General features: G+C 49.8%; 1 protein-coding gene across 2 annotated transcripts in view; it reads right to left on the reverse strand.

The window, feature by feature from the left end:
• Positions 1-15835: 15835 nt before the first annotated feature.
• LOC119956365 (complement C1q tumor necrosis factor-related protein 1-like) overlaps positions 15836-19725 on the reverse strand; it is a 49175-nt gene continuing 45285 nt past the window's right edge. For both annotated transcript variants that reach the window (XM_038783525.1, XM_038783526.1), the window contains exon 3: positions 15836-16459. In XM_038783525.1, coding sequence (XP_038639453.1) covers positions 15912-16459 — 548 coding nt within the window. In that variant the 3' untranslated portion in view covers positions 15836-15911. The remainder of the gene's footprint in view (positions 16460-19725) is intronic.

Raw genomic sequence — 19725 nt, forward strand, 5'->3', positions numbered from 1 at the left:
TCCAGATCTGACTGACTCTTCCTGATGCCTTTTCAGATCCGTCTAAATGACAACACCGTCGTGGGAACGTTGGTGTTTTACGGCGGCAAAAGCGGTGCCGAACCCTCACTGGTTCCGGGATCGGTGAGGAGCGAGCAGCGGCTCTGGGTAAAACTACCGGTCCCCATACCAAAAATGGGCGGGTCCATGGCTGTGCATGCGCAGGGCGACGAGCCCCGGACCACCTCCCCACATGGTGCCGGCCCCGCATGGACCCGACCTGCCAGATAGCGTCTCCCTGTAACCCCCCTCGTCACCCCCGGACCACCTCCCCACCGGTCCCCCAGCCTGTCCGAAGCCCCCTCTCCCCCCACCCCGCCCCCCGCCCAGCCAGCGGCACGGCTCACCCCTCCCCCCCCGACTGTGGCGTCACTTCACCTACTTTACCGGCTCGGAAAGAAGTCCGAGCTTAGCCTCTCACGCCGTCTCCACGTATTTTTAAGTTGGAATTTTTGAAACATTGGCGGCGACCTACAGTCCGGACCGTGCCCTGGCGGTGTTGCGGCGAGTAGGTGGCGGCAGATCCCGCTTCCAGGATCTACCCGGCTCACCGCGCCTGGCGAGATCTAACGGGGTCCCGTGAGTTGTCGCGCGCAGAACCCCGCCCACTGTGGGCAGGATCAAGTATTTGGAAAATCTGAGTGAAAATTGGAGTGGAACAGCTAGTCTGGGCAGAGCGTTCCCACTGAGGCCTGCATTGCTACAAAGTCCCGTTTAATCGTGGCGTTTCTCGGCACTTCGGTCACCCAGTTTGGTTAGGTCGCGTCCGAAAGTTTGCTTTCCCCTATGGAAGCCTTCACCTGTTTTTTTCCTCATCTTACATCATATCCCGCAGGGAACATACAGGGTGGGAACCATCATCATCCCGTAAAGTACGAGCTCCCCCGCTGAGGGGCGGGGTTACTCCATTTAGCGACGTATGAAAGGTCGGCCGGCCAAAGATCCGTGAGGGATCTACCGGGAAGTGTATATAACATGACTGTAAATAAACCAAAGTTCTTTAATCTTACTCAGTGTGAACTCCCCGTGTCCGTATTAAACGACCCACTTTCCTTTCATCACCATTCAATAACATTGACCTGATTGACGTGCACACAATTATGAGGGATACAGATAGGGTAGATAGGCACCTTTCCCCTTCGCTGAGGGGTCCTTCACCAGGGGCCACAGGTTGAAGATAAAAGCGAATTACTGCGGATGCTGGAATCTGAAACAAAAACAGAAAATGCTGGAAAATCTCAGCAGGTCTGGCAGCGTCTGTGGAGAGGGAAGCAAGCTGACATTTCGAGGCTGGACTCGAAACATCAGCTCCCTCCTCTCTCCACAGAGGCTGCCAGACCTGGTGAGAGAGCCCAGCATTTCCTGTTTCTGGCACGGATGTGAGGTAAGGGGCAGGAAATTTAGGGGGGGCTTTGAGGGAAATCTTTTTTCACCCGTGTGGTAGTATGGCTAGAGAGATCATATTACCGGAGAACCAGGCTGCCATTGGTACAGCAGCCTCGCTGCCCATTGGCCCAGGCAAGTCATGTGCCTCTTTGCCAATTGGTTGTGGCTGGTCATGTGACCCCTCACCGATTGGCTGAGAGGTTGGTAGCTCCGCCTACAAGGCGGAGTATAAGAGCTCGTGTTGGCTGGCAGTCGGCCTTTCTCTGTACGACCACTGCCGGGCTCACATCTAGCGTATTAAAGCCTGTTGTTTGGAACTTCACTACGACTCCAGTCCAATTGATGGTGCATCAACCCAGAGGGCGGTGGGAAGCTGGAACTCGCTGCCTGACAGGGCGGTAGAGGCGATGGGAACCCTCACAACATTTCAGCAGCATTTCGGGGAGCACTTGAAACGCCGTCGCGTACACGGCTACGGGCCAAGTGCTGGGAAGTGGGATTAGAGTGGATAGGTACTGGAGGAAACACGGTGGGCCGTGCAGCAAACAAAATGGCTCCCTAACTTAGGATCTTCATTCTGACACGCATCACCCAAAACCTGCATCTGTACTTTCTCTCAAAATGCTGACTGAAAAATTCCGGAATGTTCCATTAGCTGGTGAGGTTTTGCCCAAAAACCCGCAGGGGATGGCGCGGGGGTGGGGTGTGGGGGGGGGGGGGGGGGGGGGGGGGGGGGGTGGCGCGGGGGATGGGACATATCCACCCTTCTCTCTGCAAAATTCTCACTTTCTCGCTTTCAGCCCCCCCCCCCCCCACCGCACTACCCCCGCCACTCACTTTTCAATGACTCTGTTATACTTCTTCAAGTACGGTTGCTAAGCAACAGCTGGCAGCCCTATCATTTTCGGAGCAGCTTCAATTAAAAACGAGAGTTTGACGAGATGCCAATGAGCGACAACCTTGTTCAGCGGCGGTCTCGGCTAATGAGGTTTTATCGTTTAATGCTTTTGACATTTAGAATGGGGAGGGAGTGAATTAGCGAGGACATAAAGCAGAATTCTGGTCGGAGTTAATTGTTAGACTCTCCAGTTCGTATCATGTTGTATTTCAACTTCGGCTTTGACCTCTGGGAGTTATGTAGAATTACATGGCGCTTACAGCACAATGGAAACAGGCCGTTTCGCCCAACTGGTTTATGCTGGTACGTATATTCCACACAAACCTCTTCCCACCCTTCTTCGTTGCATCCTATCAACATAATTCCTTCCCGCTCCCATCGCACCAGGAGTGCATCTGCACTGTTCACTCCGGCTACTTATTCCAGCGGCGATTCCATACTCTGGGGGAGGTTTTCTAGTACTCTTCGGGAGGGTTTAAACTAATTTGGCAGGGGAATGGGAACCGGATCTGTAGTCCAGCAACTAAGGAAGCCGATATTCAGGACGCCAAAGCACGTAGTGATGCAGTGGGGAAGGTAACACTGACAAAGGAGAGTACTTGCAGGCAAGGAGATGGGTTGAAGTGTGTATACTTTAATGCAAGAAGCATCAGGAATAAGGTGGGTGAACTTAAGGCATGGATCGGTACTTGGGACTACGATGTGGTGGCCATCACGGAAACTTGGATAGAAGAGGGGCAGAAATGGTTGTTGGAGGTCCCTGGTTATAGATGTTTCAACAAGATTAGGGAGGATGGTAAAAGAGGTGGGGGGGGGGGGGGTGGCATTGTTAATTAGAGATAGTATAACAGCTGCAGAAAGGCAGTTCGAGGGGGATCTGCCTACTGAGGTAATATGGGTTGAAGTCAGAAATAGGAAAGGAGCAGTCACCTTGTTGGGAGTTTTCTATAGGCCCCCCAATAGCAGCAGAGATGTGGAGGAACAGATTGGGAGACAGATTTTGGAAAGGTGCAGAAGTCACAGGGTAGTAGTCATGGGTGACTTTAACTTCCCAAACATTGAGTGGAAACTCTTTAGATAAAATAATTTGGATGGGGTAGTGTTTGTGCAGTGTGTCCAGGAAGCTTTTCTAACACAGTATGTAGATTGTCCGACCAGAGGGGAGGCCATATTGGATTTAGTACTTGGTAATGAACCAGGGCAGGTGATAGATTTGTTAGTGGGGGAGCATTTTGGAGGTAGTGACCACAATTCTGTGACTTTCACTTTAGTTATGGAGAGGGATAGGTGCGTGCAACAGGGCAAGGTTTATAATTGGGGGATGGGTAAATACAATGCTGTCAGACAAGAATTGAAGTGCAGAAGTTGGGACATAGGCTGTCAGGGAAGGACACAAGTGAAATGTGGAACTTGTTCAAGGAACAGGTACTGCGTGTCTTTGATATGTATGTCCCTGTCAGGCAGGGAAGAGATGGTCGAGTGAGGGAACCATGGTTGACAAGAGAGGTTGAATGTCTTCTTAAGAGGAAGAAGGAGACTTATGTAAGGCTGAAGAAACAAGGTTCAGACAGGGCGCTGGAGGGATACAAGATAGCCAGGAGGGAACTGAAGAAAGGGATTAGGAGAGCTAAGAGAGGGCATGAAAAATCTTTGGCAGGTAGGATCAAGGAAAACCCCAAGGCCTTTTACACATATGTGAGAAATATGAGAATGACTAGAGCGAGGGTAGGTCCGATTAAGGACAGGAGCGGGAGATTGTGTATTGAGTCTGAAGAGATAGGAGAGGTCTTGAACAAGTATTTTTCTTCGGTATTTACAAATGAGAGGGGCCATATTGTTGGAGAGGACAGTGTGAAACAGACTGATAAGCTCGTGGAGATACTTGCCAGGAAGGAAGATGTGTTGCACGTTTTGAAAAACTTGAGGATAGACAAGTCCCCCGGGCCTGACGGGATATATCCAAGGATTCTATGGGAAGCAAGAAATGAAATTGCAGAGCCGTTGGCAATGATCTTTTCGTCCTCGCTGTCAACAGGGGTGGTACCACAGGATTGGAGAGTGGTGAATGTCGTGCCCCTGTTCAAAAAAGGGAATAGGGATAACCCTGGGAATTACAGACCAGTTAGTCTTACTTCGGTGGTAGGCAAAGTAATGGAAAGGGTACTGAGGGATAGGATTTCTGAGCATCTGGAAAGGCACGGCTTGATTAGGGATAGTCAGCACGGATTTGTGAGGGGTAGGTCTTGCCTTACAAGTCTTATTGACTTCTTTGAGGAGGTGACCAAGCATGTGGATGAAGGTAAAGCAGTGGATGTAGTGTACATGGATTTTAGTAAGGCATTTGATAAGGTTCCCCATTGTAGGCTTGTGCAGAAAGTAAGGAGGCATGGGATAGTGGGAAATTTGGCCAGTTGGATAACAAACTGGCTAACCGATAGAAGACAGAGAGTGGTGGTGGATGGCAAATATTCAGCCTGGAGCCCAGTTATCAGTGGTGTACCGCAGGGATCAGTTCTGGGTCCTCTGCTGTTTGTGATTTTCATTAACGACTTGGATGAGGGAGTTGAAGGGTGGGTCAGTAAATTTGCAGATGATACGAAGATTGGTGGAGTTGTGGATAGTGAGGAGGGCTGTTGTCGGCTTCAAAGAGACATAGATAGAATGCAGCGCTGGGCTGAGAAGTGGCAGATGGAGTTTAACCCTGACAAGTGTGAGGTTGTCCATTTTGGAAGGACAAATATGAATGCGGAATACAGGGTTAACGATAGGGTTCTTGGCAATGTGGAGGAGCAGAGAGATCTTGGGGTCTATGTTCATAGATCTTTGAAAGTTGCCACTCAAGTGGATAGAGCTGTGAAGAAGGCCTATGGTGTGCTAGCGTTCATTAGCAGAGGGATTGAATTTAAGAGCCGTGAGGTGATGATGCAGCTGTACAAAACCTTGGTCAGGCCACATTTGGAGTACTGTGTGCAGTTCTGGTCGCCTCATTTTAGGAAGGATGTGGAAGCTTTGGAAAAGGTGCAAAGGAGATTTACCAGGATGTTGTCTGGAATGGAGAGTAGGTCATACGAGGAAAGGTTGAGGGTGCTAGGCCTTTTCTCATTAGAACGGAGAAGGATGAGGGGCGACTTGATAGAGGTTTATAAGATGATTAGGGGAATAGATAGAGTAGACAGTCAGAGACTTTTCCCCCGGGTGGAACACACCATTACAAGGGGACATAAATTTAAGATAAATGGTGGAAGATATAGAGGGGATGTCAGAGGTAGGTTCTTTACCCAGAGAGTAGTGGGGGCATGGAATGCACTGCCTGTGGAAGTAGTTGAGTCGGAAACGTTAGGGACCTTCAAGCGGCTATTGGATAGGTACATGGATTAGGGTAGAATAATGGAGTGTAGGTTAACTTCTTAAGGGCAGCACGGTAGCATTGTGGATAGCACAATTGCTTCACAGCTCCAGGGTCCCAAGTTCGATTTCGACTTGGGTCACTGTCTGTGTGGAGTCTGCACATCCTCCCCGTGACTGCGTGGGTTTCCTCCGGGTACTCTGGCTTCCTCCCACAGTCCAAAGATGTGCAGGTTGGGTGGATTGGCCATGAAAAATTGTCCAAAATTCTATGATTAACCTAGGACAAAAGTTCGGCGCAACATCGTGGGCCGAAGGGCCTGTTCTGTGCTGTATTTCTCTATCACTCTATCTATCACTCTAAGCATAGCGACACAGTGGTCAGCTCTGCAGCCTCACAGCGCCAGGGACCCAGGTTTGATTCAGTTGGGTGTCTGTGTGAGTTTCCTCCGGGTGCTCCGGTTTCCTCTCACAGTCCAAAGATATGCAGGCCAGGTGGATTGCTAAATTGTCCCTTAGCGTCCAAAGACATGCAGGTTAGGTGGATTGGCCATGCCAAATTGCCCCTCAATGTCCAAAGATGTGCAGGGTAGGTTACGGGGTCATGGAGATAGGGCAGGGTGGACAGGAGAGTGGACCTGGGTAGGGTGCTCTCTCGGAGGGTTGATGCAGACTGGATGGGTCGAATGGCCTCCTTCTGCACTGTAAGGATTCTACAATTCTATGATTTTTGAAAGAGCTTTATCCAGGAATTCGTTCTTGGATTAATCAGTGACTATCTTTTATCCGTGGTCCGAATTTTGGGTTCGCCAGTGGGAAAATCTCTTTCAAACTCTATTATCGTTTTATAGTCCTCCATCAGGCCTTTCCTTTTCCAAAGTGATGCGCGATCAATGAACGCAGAAACAAAGGAGTAGTCCGAATCGAAGGCTTTAATCTGCAAGAAGTGGGCCCGGCAGCAGGAGTACAGAAATGACCTGGCTGCTGGGAAACACGGGTCCTTATACCCGGCCTCGTAGGCGGAGCTACCTTCCTCTCGACCAATGAGAAGGCAACACTTGGGCCAATGGGCAGCGACCCTTCTACACCAATCACAGCTCACACTGCCAGGTACCGTAATACCCCATGTCATACTACCACACAAAGGAAAGAATCCCAGCCCGCCTCGACAGGTAGAACCTCATGGTCCGGCCACATCTGAAAACGTGAGGGAAATGTGTGACGATAATACCTTCAGAAGGAGGAGGCAAACAAATGCGGAATAAAGGGCCTGTGCTTCGGTCTTGTGCTTCTCAGAAAAATGGCACCCTAAACTAATTACTTTGGGCATGGTTGCTACGGAGACAAACAAGGCAGCCATTTTGCCCAAGCTTGGTTGATACCCAGAAGGGGCTTATTTGGTAAAGGCTGGGTGGGCCGCCCATTGTACCGCTGCGCGAGCGACAGAGCCCAGAACTCTACATATTTCCGCAATCTCAGTGTGATTCTGATCCTATCTCTCCATTTGGTTCCTCATTTTTTTAAACCAGAGAGGGCCACTGCATTTAGAACAAAATGCAATGCCAATTTCTGCCTCGATAAGTTCCTTTCAGCTTTGCCTTTTCAGGTTCCAATTGCAAACAAGCGAGCGTCGACGTGAAGGTTGGAGGTGCCAAACTCCCTTTGTATCTGTTACTCGAGAAAGGGACCCTGCATTTCTGAACTTGTCAGCAGAAGGCCAGCAGACAGATGGAAAGACACCCACAGGCTCCCCCCAAGCCACGCACACCATCCTGACTTGGAATTATTTATTTTTTTTATATAATTTTTTATTGGAATTTTTTACAGAAAATATAAAACATAACGACAAACAATGAAATGCAACAAAATAACCCATAATAACTGTGACACCCCCAGACCGTATCGGCGCATATATCACATCCCCCCACCCCCCCCAACCCTAATGAACAACAAAAGAACTTTAAAAATATTAAAATTAAATAAACAAACATAGTCATTGTCGGCCCCCCCCTTTTCCCTCCCCTTTTCCCTCCCCGGGTTGTTGCTGCTACTGTCCCCGTACCCTATCGTTGAGCCAGAAAGTCGAGAAAAGGCTGCCACCGCCTAAAGAACCCTTGTACCGACCCTCTCAGGGCGAATTTGACCTTCTCTAGTTTAATGAAACCCGCCATGTCATTGATCCAGGTCTCCACACTTGGGGGTCTCGCATCCTTCCATTGTAGCAAGATCCTTCGCCGGGCTACTAGGGACGCAAAGGCCAGCACACCGGCCTCTTTCGCCTCCTGCACTCCCGGCTCCACCCCAACCCCAAAAATCGCGAGTCCCCATCCTGGCTTGACCCTGGATCCTACCACCCTCGACACCGTCCTCACCACCCCCTTCCAGAACTCCTCCAGTGCCGGGCATGCCCAGAACATATGGGCATGGTTCGCTGGACTCCCCGAGCACCTGACACACCTGTCTTCACCCCCAAAGAACCTACTCATCCTCGTCCCAGTCATGTGGGCCCGGTGCAGCACCTTGAATTGGATGAGGCTAAGCCGCGCACACGAGGAGGAAGAATTAACCCTCTCCAGGGCATCAGCCCATGTCCCGTCTTCGATCTGTTCCCCCAGTTCCCCCTCCCACTTCGTTTTCAGCTCCTCTACTGACGCCTCCTCCGCCTCCTGCATAACCTTGTAGATATCAGATATCTTCCCCTCTCCGACCCAGACCCCCGAAAGCACCCTGTCGCTCACCCCCCTCGCGGGAAGCGAAGGGAATCCCTCCACCTGCCGCCTAGCAAATGCCTTTACCTGCAGATACCTGAACATGTTCCCCGGGGGGAGCCCAAATTTCTCCTCCAACTCCCCTAGGCTCGCAAACCTCCCATCAATAAACAGGTCCCTCAGCTGTCTGATGCCCGCTCTGTGCCAACCCTGAAATCCCCCATCAATGTTCCCCGGGACGAACCTATGGTTCCCCCTTAACGGAGCCTCCATCGAGCCCCCCACTTCTCCCCTATGTCGCCTCCACTGCCCCCAAATCTTGAGGGTAGCCGCCACCACCGGACTCGTGGTATACCTCGTGGGAGGGAACGGCCACGGTGCCGTTACCAGGGCCCCCAGGCTTGTATCGCCACAGGACGCCCTCTCCATCCGTTTCCATGCTGCCCCCTCCCCCTCCATTACCCACTTGCGCACCATCGACACATTGGCCGCCCAATAATACCCCGAGAGATTGGGTAACGCCAGCCCCCCACCATCTCTACCCCGCTCCAAGAAGACCCTCTTCACCCTCGGGGTCCCATGCGCCCAAACAAAGCTCATGATGCTGCTAGTCACCCTTCTAAAAAAGGCCCTAGGGATAAAGATGGGCAAACACTGAAAAAGGAACAAGAACCTCGGGAGAACCGTCATTTTGACGGACTGCACTCTACCCGCCAACGATAGCGGCACCATGTCCCACCTTTTAAATTCCTCTTCCATCTGCTCCACCAGCCTGGTAAAATTAAGCTTATGGAGAGCTGACTTGGAATTATAATGTCCAGTTCCTTCGCTATCGCCGCGTCCAATTCCTGGATTCCCCCCCCAACAGGGGAAAAAAAAAGTTTGGACCACAGACACCCCACAGTGCCGGAGTAAACTATTCAGCCCATCGAGTCTGCTCCAAACCTGTGAAAGAGCACCCTAACTAGGCCCAGCCCCCCTTCCCGATCCCCTAACCCCACCCAACCTGCACATCTTTGGACACTAAGTGGCAATTTAGACTTGGCCAATTCTGCTAACCCTCTCATCTTTGGACTGTGGGGGGAAACCGGAGCACCCGGAGGAAACCCACGCGGACACGGGGAGAACGTGCAAACTCCGCACAGACAGTGACCCAAGGCCAGAATCAAACCTGGGCCCCTGGCGCTGTGAGGCAGCAGTGCTAACCACAGCGCCAATGTGCCATCAGCATTGTTATTTCCCAGTATTTACTGGGATCCATTTTAAGGTATACAACACCAGTTCGGATACGTATTCCCATTTCCTCGTTTTTGCTGTTTTTTCCATTCTGGGAAATTCATAGAAGTTAATTCATAGAATTTACAGTGCAGAAGGAGGCCATTCGGCCCATCGAGTTGGTACCGGCTCTTGGAAAGAGCATCCTACCCAAGCCCACACCACCACCCCTATCCCCATAACCCCACCCAACACTGAGGGCAATTTATCACCTGACCTGCACATTTTTGGACTGTGAGAGAAAACCGGAGCACCCGGAGGAAACCCACGCACAATCTGGAGCTGAGTGGGACAGAACAGCAAGATCCCACCCTCCGCTGAGTCAGCACAACTTTGACACAGGTGATCTACTCAAGTGAGGACCTGTTGGGCTTTTGGTGGCCACGATTCCCTGGGACAGTGGGGGCAGGGTGGCGTTGTGGTATTGTCACTGGACTAGTAACCCAGAGACCCAGGGTAATGCTCTGGGGACCTGGGTTCAAGTCCCACCACGGCAGATGGTGAAATTTGAATTCAATAAAAATCTGGAATTAAACGTCTAACGATGACCAGGAGAACCCTTGTCGCAAAAACCCATCTGTTCACTAAGGCCTTCAGGGAAGGAACTCTGCCTTCTTTACCAGGTCTGGCCTACATATGAATCCAGGCCCCACACAGCAATACGGTTGACCCTTAACTGCCCCCTACTAAAATGGCCCAGCGAGCCACTCAGTTCGAGGGCAATTAGGGATGGGCAACAAATGCTGGCCCAGCCGGCGACGCCCACATCCCAAGAACGATGTAAAAATATCTGTCAGTCCCAACTTTAAAGATACTGAACGATGAATCATTCACAACCCTCTGGGGTGGAGAATTCCAAAGATTCACCAACCTCCTGAAGTTATGTCTCCACATCTCGGCTCTAAATGGTTAGCCCCCTTATCCCGAGACTGTGCACCCCCACCCTGCCCGCCCAATGTGTTTGGATTCTCGGACCCAGCAATCTCTCAGCGTCCATCCTGTCGGACCCCTCCCCCTCAGCATCGTGTGCGTTTGAATGAGATCGCCTCCCATTCTTCAAAGCTCCGGACAACGTAGGCCCAGTTTACTCAGCCTCCCATGACAGGACAACCCCCTCATCCCAGGGTCCGGCCTAGTGAACCTTCGCTGTTCCGCCTCCAGTGCAGTGATGACCTGTCTTAAACACGGTGACCAGGGGTCGAGTTACTCGTCGCAGGATTCCCGGCCTCCGGCCTGGCTTTGCAGCCACAGGGAAGGCTGATCCAGTTTGGTTTCTGGTCAATGGTAACCACCAGGATGTTGGCGAGTGCGTTCGTGGGATTCTGCCCGAAGTGTCAAATTTGCATTTTCTGATTGGTTGAAAGAAAACAAGAACAACTTGCATTTATATAGCACCTTTAATGCGGTAAAATGTCCCGAGGCACTTCACAGAGGCCTAGTCAGACAATAATTAACACTGAGCCCAAGAACGAGACATTAGCACACATGACCAAAACCTTGGTCAAAGAGGTAGGTTTTAAGCAGTGTCTTTAGGAGGGGAGATAGAGGGAGAGAAATAGAAAGGGCGAGGTAGAGAGGGAGAGAAACAGAGAGAGCGAGAGAGAGAGAGAGAGGCAGAAAGGGTAAGGGATAGAGTTCCAGAGAACTGGGGCCGGAGAGCCAATGGCATAGCTGCCAATGGTGGAATGAGGGGACTGGGGGGGGGGGGGGGGGTGCATTGGAGGCTCATGTCTGGGCTCTCCGATTAGATCAATGTGTCTGGTGGCATAACGGCACAGTGGTTAGCACTGCTGCCTTACAGCACCAGGGACCCGGGTTCGATTCCGACCTTGGGCGACTGTCCATGTGGAGTTTGCACGTGCTCCCCATGTCTGCGTGGGTTTCCTCCGGGTGCTCCGGTTTCCTCCCACAGTCCAAAGGTGTGCAGGTTAGGTGGATTGGCCGTGATAAATTGCCCCTTAGCGTACAAAAGGTTAGATGGGCTTACTGGGGATAGAGTGGGGGGAGAGGGCGGGAGGATTAAGTAGGGTGCACTTTCCAAGGGCCGGTGTAGACTCGATGGGCCAAATGGCCTCCTTCTGTACTGTTAATTCTACGATTCTAAGGACAGCAGGCTATTTTGTGCCGTATCGGATTGGTTATTCCTTACAGGGACATTAATTAATTCAGAACTGCAAAATAGAAGTTGCCATGGAAGGCACCCAGCAAATGTGCAGAAGGGTTAGCACACCTTCATGCTGACATGACGCTGAGCCCATTGACAAATTCTCTGCCACTAGTCAAACAGGGGTTCCCTTCCACCTTTGACCTGGCCTACTAATGATCCAGTCCAGCTACTGTCTAACGGGCTTATCTCTGTGACCCCACCACATTCCCTTTGTGTCACCCTGCTGCTTTCACCCAGCCAGTTAGCCTTTGCTTGCAAGCAACACTGTGCGGAACGTGCTAACAGCTTAATGGATTCAGAGGGTCACTGTTTTTTTAACCTTAATGCAATGTGTTGTGAATTGTTTCCACATTTGCGGCATTGTTTTACACATGACAATGAAATGAAATGAAAATCGCTTATTGTCACGAGTAGGCTTCAATGAAGTTACTGTGAAAAGCCCCTAGTCGCCACATTCCGGCGCCTGTCCGGGGAAGCTGGTACGGGAATCGAACCGTGCTGCCGGCCTGCTTTAAAAGCCAGCGATTCAGCTGAGTGAGCTATGGCAACAAAGCTCTTCGAAAATTCTCTCCGCTCCCACTATGATTGAACACACTTATATATTATTAAAAATCTTGCATGCACTTCACGCACATTAAGTTGACTTTCTGCAGTCGTGATTATTCATCGCCCGTTTAAAAAAAAAAAATCTGAGACCTAAAGCATTTTGTCTTTTCTTATTTTTACCTCGACATTTCCCACTCAATTCTTTATGTGAACCGTCGCGCTGCAGTTGCAGACTCTGACCACTTGGCGGGCCCGTGGAGCAGGTCTTCCTGCTCTGAGTCAACAACAGAGGCATGCATCTCTGTAGCACCTATAATGTTGTAAAGCGCTCCTAGTTGCTTCACATGAGCATGCTCGAACAACATTTAGCACCAAGCCACATGTGGCTAAAAGCTTTGTCAAAGAGGTAGGTTTCAAGGAGTGTCTTAAAGAGGAGAGAGAGGTGGAGAGGCTTGGAAAGGGAATTTCAGGTGTTGTCAACATATGTGAAAAAATACTATATTAATCAATTATGGAAAACATCAGAAGCATTAATGTTATCTAACAAATCGCTTTCAGACTAATGTTATGACATTGCTTAACAGCTATTGGAATGAACACTTCACACCAGCATGGTATTCAATCGTTCTGTTTTGAGCCTGGTACCTGATCTATGCTCACTGTGCTTGATTGGTTGAGTCTGGGCGTGGACTCAGAGTAAAGTAAACAGATACTGCAGAAGCTACGATAAGCTGAGCTGTAAGCATGAGTTCAGACATTTGTGACCGCAGGGATAGTGTAAAGTACGGCAAAGCACTTCTAAACTAGTGTCATCTCTGCATTGCTCCGAGATACGTGAAAATATACCAAGCCCTGTACACTTCAGCGTAGCAATATATCTCCAAAGTATATGTTAGTTAGGTTGATAAAGAGATGGCAGATTATTTGAGGAATGTTATAAATGTGGTAAAATAGAGTCCTTTTCTCCTTTTATAAGGGGCAAAACCCCGTGAATAAGACATTTGACAGCAAGATCAAATGAGTGAGCTGGGTTTCAAAGTCATGTTGGCTGTCATCACGGGAGTGTCTTGTTGCTAACAGGCCTTGAGCGATCCCTCGCCCGGGCTGTTGGCCCACCGTGTTGAGATTGGCGCATGGGAGGGCAGGAAACATTTCCATAAGCCCCTGGAATTCAAAGTCCAATAATGACCACGTCGTGAAGAGAAAAACCCCCACCTGGTTCACATACGTCCTATAGGGGAGGAAGGAAACCTGCCAGCCTTCCCTGGAACGGCCTCCGACTGACCCCATGACCCACAGTAATGCGGTCCACTCTTAAATTGCCCAAAAAGGTTCGGTAGGGTTGCCGGGTTATGGGGTTGGGGTGGTGGTGTGGGCCTGGGCGGAGTTTCTTTCGAAGGGTCGGGGTAGATTCGATAGGCCGAATGGCCTCCTTCTGCGCTGTGGGGATTCCATGATTCTAAATGCCTTACCCCCTCAAGAGCAATTAGAGATGGGCAATCCATTCTCGCCAGTGTCCACCATGTTCTGCAAATGACGATGCATGAGTGGGGATAAAGTCGATGGTGGCCCCATTACGCAAGGCCCTAATTTCAGCCCAGCGCAACAACAACAAAAAAATGTTCATTTATATAGCACCTTGGCATGCACGTAGCCCCTCAACAGAGCACTGGCCAGCCAATTTAGCATTTTGGAAAGTGCAGCCATTGTCGAAACTCAGCAGCCAGTCCGCGCACAGCAAGATCCCACAAACGGGCAACGACTGGCCACGCGGTTTCAGCGATGCCGCTGAGGGGCTGAATCGTTGGCCAGGAGATTTCCCCTCCTTGGAACAGTGCCACGAGACCCAGCTGAGAGGGACGATCAAAGGTCTACTTCTGGCATCTCATCCAAAATTGGCGGGAGCGCCCTGCGGTCGGGCGCTTTGAACGCCACCATAGATTTTCTGCAACCACCCCGCCCCGCCCCCTTGCTCCTGGAGCAAGTCTCGAACCCATGACCTTCCAACTCAAAAGGGTCCACCTGCTGAACCGCATGGAACACAGTGGAGTAAAGCCCCCTTCCCGACACGTGGACCACCTGAAGAATAAAGGAAGGGGGGGCGGGGGGGGAATGGAAATATAATTTGTTTCCTTGTAAACATTGACCCTCAAGAAAAGATTCTTTTGACAGTACCCTGTGACGGGCAGTTTCCATTCGATTCAAAGGGATGTTCCCCAGTTTTGTTCTGAACGTAATTGGAGGCAGATTAGACAACGGGAAGTTCCAACAATTTCCAACCCCCCCCTTCGGTACTGTTCAATTTAAATACACTCATCCAAATTTGGTCCACCAACTGAGGGAGATCTGGACTATCTGAGGCTCTTTGTTCGCAAATACTGAGAGGGATTTTCTATGCAGGCTGCCCTGGTGGGTCCTGCCATTTTCAACAGGGGGTTTCCCATCGGATGAACCCCTCACCGCCGTGTAACCCGAGGCGGAGGAGAGGGGGAGGGCCGTCGGCCGCGCCGTAAAGTTCCGGGCAAGACGTTAAACTTCTGAGGTCAACTTGAAAGATCCCATGGCACTATTTTGAAGCATTCTCTCTCCCCCCCCCCACTCCCCACCCCCACCCCAACGCACCACCCCACTCCATAACCGATTACCCCTCAGCCAACACCCAACGAGATGTTTGGGTGAATTATCCGATTTCGCCCGCCGCGGGAATCGTCGCCGCCGGGGTGGAAAACGTGGTGGAACGTCGGCAGCTTCGTTGGGCTGCGGGGTGGGGGAGAGGAGGTGGGGGGGGGGGGGGGGGGCAGGTGGGGGGTGGGGGGGGGATTTCCAGTCTCGGGGTGGGCCCGCGGGACGGGAAAGCTTCGCCCACTCCCTAGTCACCGTCGCGGTGTCGTTGGCGGGGGTTTGCTGCTCCGATTGGCCGCCATGGTTCCTACGTCGCTACATCTCCCTAAAATTAGATTAGCGGTGGCTGTAAAGCACTTTGGCACTAGCATAGGCCGTGGATGGTGCTATGGAAATGAGATTCCTCTTTTTTAAATGGAAACGGAGGAGAATATTGATATTTAAGAAAAGCGGAGGGGGGCGGGGAGGGGGTAGATGAATCATGTCTGCACACTCTGTTCCTTGAACTTACCCTGTTTTGTTGAAAACTACATTTGATCTTGGTTCCCCATCTGGGTTGCCATTGGAGACATTAAATGTTAACGCAATGGATTTTTTGTGCACAATCCATTACTATAAAAGAGAGATGCAGGACCTAAATTTAGCCTTTCATTTTGGTCTTTTTTTTAATCTTTGCTTTGAAGAAGTATATATATATTATTGACAGCAACAAGGCTTTTCTTTAAATAAAAAGCTCAACATGGGTGATTCTAGATTAGTAAAGTGAAGACTTTCTTTTCTGAAAGCTGAGGAAACAGTCCCATTTATAACTTAATGGCTCCCCCCCCCCCCCCCCCCCCACCGCGACAGATAACATTTCGCCGCATAGAGAGGGAGGGTGGGGGGTGGGCGGGGAGAGAGTAAAAGATAATTATTAAGGGGTGGTTCAGTACAAGTCGGGTTTTATCAAATAACCATTGAAGGTGACGTATATGTCAACGTCGTCACTATAGACGGCGTTCTCCCGCTCGCGCTTGTAAAGGCGAACCCAAACTTCGTCGTTCTCTTGTAGCTCCAGCATGATGCTCTGGCTCTGCATGATGCTGCGATCGCTGGGCTGGGCGTAGCAGATGACCATGTCAAGGTCGTTCTTCATGATGTGAAGGTAGGTCTCCTTAAAGTTCCACGTGTGGATGTTGAGGTTGAAGTAGTAAATCCCTGGGATGTAGCAGTAGAACTTGCCCTTGAACATGTTGAAGTGACCGTAGAGGTTCACAAAGGTGGTGTCAAAGATCAGCGTTTGGTAGTAGTCGCTGCTGTGCAGTCCTTTCTTGCGGCCCACTGAGAAGGCGGAATAATGCTGCTTGTAGGAGTCTCCGGGGACGCCCGCTTGCCCCCGATCTCCTTTGGATCCCGTTGGGCCTTGTAATCCCACTGCGCCTTCCTTGCCAAGTTTCCCATGTGGCCCTCGGTCGCCCCTTTCACCTTTGTCCCCTGAAAGAAACAGAGGATAATCAAATGTCCGCTTTATAACTTACATTTCCAAGCACATTGGCTGCCTCGTATGGCAACTGCTCGGCCCAAGACCGTTAAGAAGCTACAGAGAGTCGTGAACACAGTTCAGTCAATCACGCGAACCCGCCTCCCATCCATTGACTCTGTCTACATCTCCCGCTGCCTGGGGAAAGCAGGCAGCATAATCAAAGACCCCTCACACCCAGATTATCCTCTCTTGCAACATCTTCCATCGGGCAGGAGATACAGAAGTCTGAGAACACGCACGAACAGATTCAAAAACAGCTTCTTCCCCGCTGTTACCAGACTCCTGAATGACCCTCTTATGGACTGACCTGATCTCTTCACACATCTTCTCTACTGAGTAGTACTACACTCTGCATGCTTCACCCGATGCCTGTGTCTGTAATTTACATTGTGTATCTACCGTATGTCCTATGTTTTTCATGTATGGAACGATCTGCCTGGACTATACGCAGAACAATACTTTTCACTGTATCTCGTGACAATAAATCAAACCCACAATCTATTGGAGTCGGGGGCAGCGACGAGGAGGGTTAGAATCGAAGGGTAAATGCATGAAAAGTGTCCGTGCAACCTCAGAACAAACGAACCTAAGAAATAGGAGCTGGAGTAGACCATTCCGGCCTTCGAGCCTGCTCCGCTGATTAATAAAATCATGGCTGATCTTCAAGAAGTACTTTTGGTTCATCCACCATTAAGCGAGACGATCACAATAGATTCAGCCATTTCCCGGGAAGCGTAAGCAAGTTCAAACTGAATCCCCATTGCATGTGGGATTGTGGAAGAGTTGGGTAACAAAGGCAGAACAAAACACGGACCAATCAAAGAGACAAAGCTGAAGCAACTGGAAGGATAATACATTTTGGTAGGATGAAGGAAGGGAGGTAATTTAAACTTAAGGGTACGATTGTAAAGGGGGTACAGGAACTAGGATACGAGGGACTATGTTTCTAGATGGTTGAAGGTGCCAGGGCAAGTTGAGAAAGTGGTTAAAAAGGTATAAAGGATCCTCGGCTTTGTAACTCGAGGCAGAGGCAGGGGCTGGTTTAGCTCACTGGGCTAAATCGCTGGCTTTTAAAGCAGACCAAGCAGGCCAGCAGCACGGTTCGATTCCCGTACCAGCCTCCCCGGACAGGCGCTGGAATGTGGCGACTAGGGGCTTTTCACAGTAACTTCATTGAAGCCTACTCGTGACAATAAGCGATTTTCATTTCATTTCATTTCAGAGGGGGTGAATAATGAGAGTGGGGTTTGGAGAGAGGCGGGGGGGGGAATGATACTCTAAACCCATTCACCCAGAAACTACATCAGAATGCAGCCAACATGCTCCATGCTGACCTGCGACCATAAAGTACCACTAATGAGGGCCAACCGCCCTCATGGGGGAGTCGCGGCCGTAAAGATATATCCAAAAGATCTGCATGGTTACAGGGACAGCGCTGGGAAATGGGACCAGCTTCATTGCTCCTGTTGAGAGGCAGCAAGGACCAGATGTGCTGAATGGTCTCCTTTTGTTTTTTTGCTGTGACGATTTTACAATTGTACGATTCAATGCTTCGGAGCAAGGATGTGGTTTGAAAGGCTCGTGGCCCTTATCTGAGAGATGCTGAATGCAAAGGAGCCAAGTTAAATTCAAAACCAGTCTCAGTAACGATGACCATGAAACTATCATCGATTGTTGTAAAAACCCATCTGGTTCACTAATGTACCTTCAGGGAAGGAAATCTGCCGTCCTTACCCGGTCTGGCCTACATGTGACTCCAGATCCATAGCAATGTGGTTGACTCTTAACTGACCCTTTGAAATGGCCTCGCAAGCCATTCAGTTCAAGGGCAATGAGGGATGGGCAACAATTGATGCCAGCTTTCAAGGGACACCCAGATCCAATGAAAGAATGCAGTTTTCAAAATACTACACATAAATTTCGGGTGAGGCCCCTTTAAGAGTGCAGCATTCAGCTCTGCTCTGGAAAGATACTTTAGCTTTGGAGTGGATGCTGATGGCTTATCACACTGCGAAATAAGAGAACATGCATCTAGAGGTCTGTCCATAATGTTGGACAGAGACGTGGGTACATGCAAGCGTGGAGACAGCTCCTGGTTGAACACTTCTTGTTTAAATTTAGAGTACCCAATTCATTGTTTTTCCAATCAAGGGGCAATTTAGCTTGGCCAATCCACCTAACTTGCACATCTTTGGGTTTTGGGGGTGAGACCTTCGCAGACACGGGGTGAATGTGCAAAGTCCACACGGGCTGGGATCGAACCTGGGACCTCGGCGCATTGAGGCAGCAGTGCTAACCAGCACCAACTTTGCTACACCCCCTCAGACTATTTTATCCTCCAATAAGAATCCCTCCCTTTCTTCTAAACTCCAATGAGTGTAGGCCAAACCTCCTCAACATTTCCTCAGAAGACCATAGAATAGAAGCCCTACGATGCAGAAGGAGGCCAATTCGGCCCATCGCGTCGGCACCGACCCTCTGAAAGACCACTCCCCCACACCCTACCCGGTATGGGACAATTGGGCGCAGCCAATTTGGCGCGGCCGTTTGGGCGCAGACGACAGAAATTTTTTTCGTTTTTGTGGCTAGTAACTTGTTGCAAGTAAATTGTTGCAAGATTCAGTATCATTCGAAGGAAGGACTTAAAAGCAAGCTTAAAACTGTAAATTAAAAGATGAGCTTTAAAAAGTTTTTAAACTAACTTTATTGTAAATTAAAAACCTTAAATTAGTTCATTTAGTTTAGTTAATTTGGTAATTATGAGCAAGGCTCCTCAAGTACTCGATAGCATCCATGTTTTCAAATTTAAGAACAGTTTCATGCATTCTTTTATCTGCATCTCTATACTTTTTTACTTTTTGTGGCGATTCATGGCCGGCTAGTAACCTTTCATAATATGCATCTCTACCTTTCTGTACTTTACGCAGGCCATCAATTAGTATCCATATGGTGGGATGATGCATGCCAAGTTCGTATTTCAAAGTCGTAAAGGAATCCGTTATAAACAAATTTTTCTTTACCACGTTTCGTTGATACTTCCTCAGCCATCATATGGGTATGCGAATTGGTTTAGTTAAAAAATATATAAAAAGATGGTGATAGAACGAAACACTTGTGACAGCGGACCCGCACCAGCAGCCAACTCAACTGAGGCTAATTTACAAATAAAGAAATGTTATTATGGCCAAAACGGCTGGCGCCAAAACGGCCGCGCCAC

The sequence above is a fragment of the Scyliorhinus canicula genome, chromosome 23, assembly GCF_902713615.1.
Source record: "Scyliorhinus canicula chromosome 23, sScyCan1.1, whole genome shotgun sequence".
Lineage (NCBI taxonomy): Eukaryota > Metazoa > Chordata > Chondrichthyes > Carcharhiniformes > Scyliorhinidae > Scyliorhinus > Scyliorhinus canicula.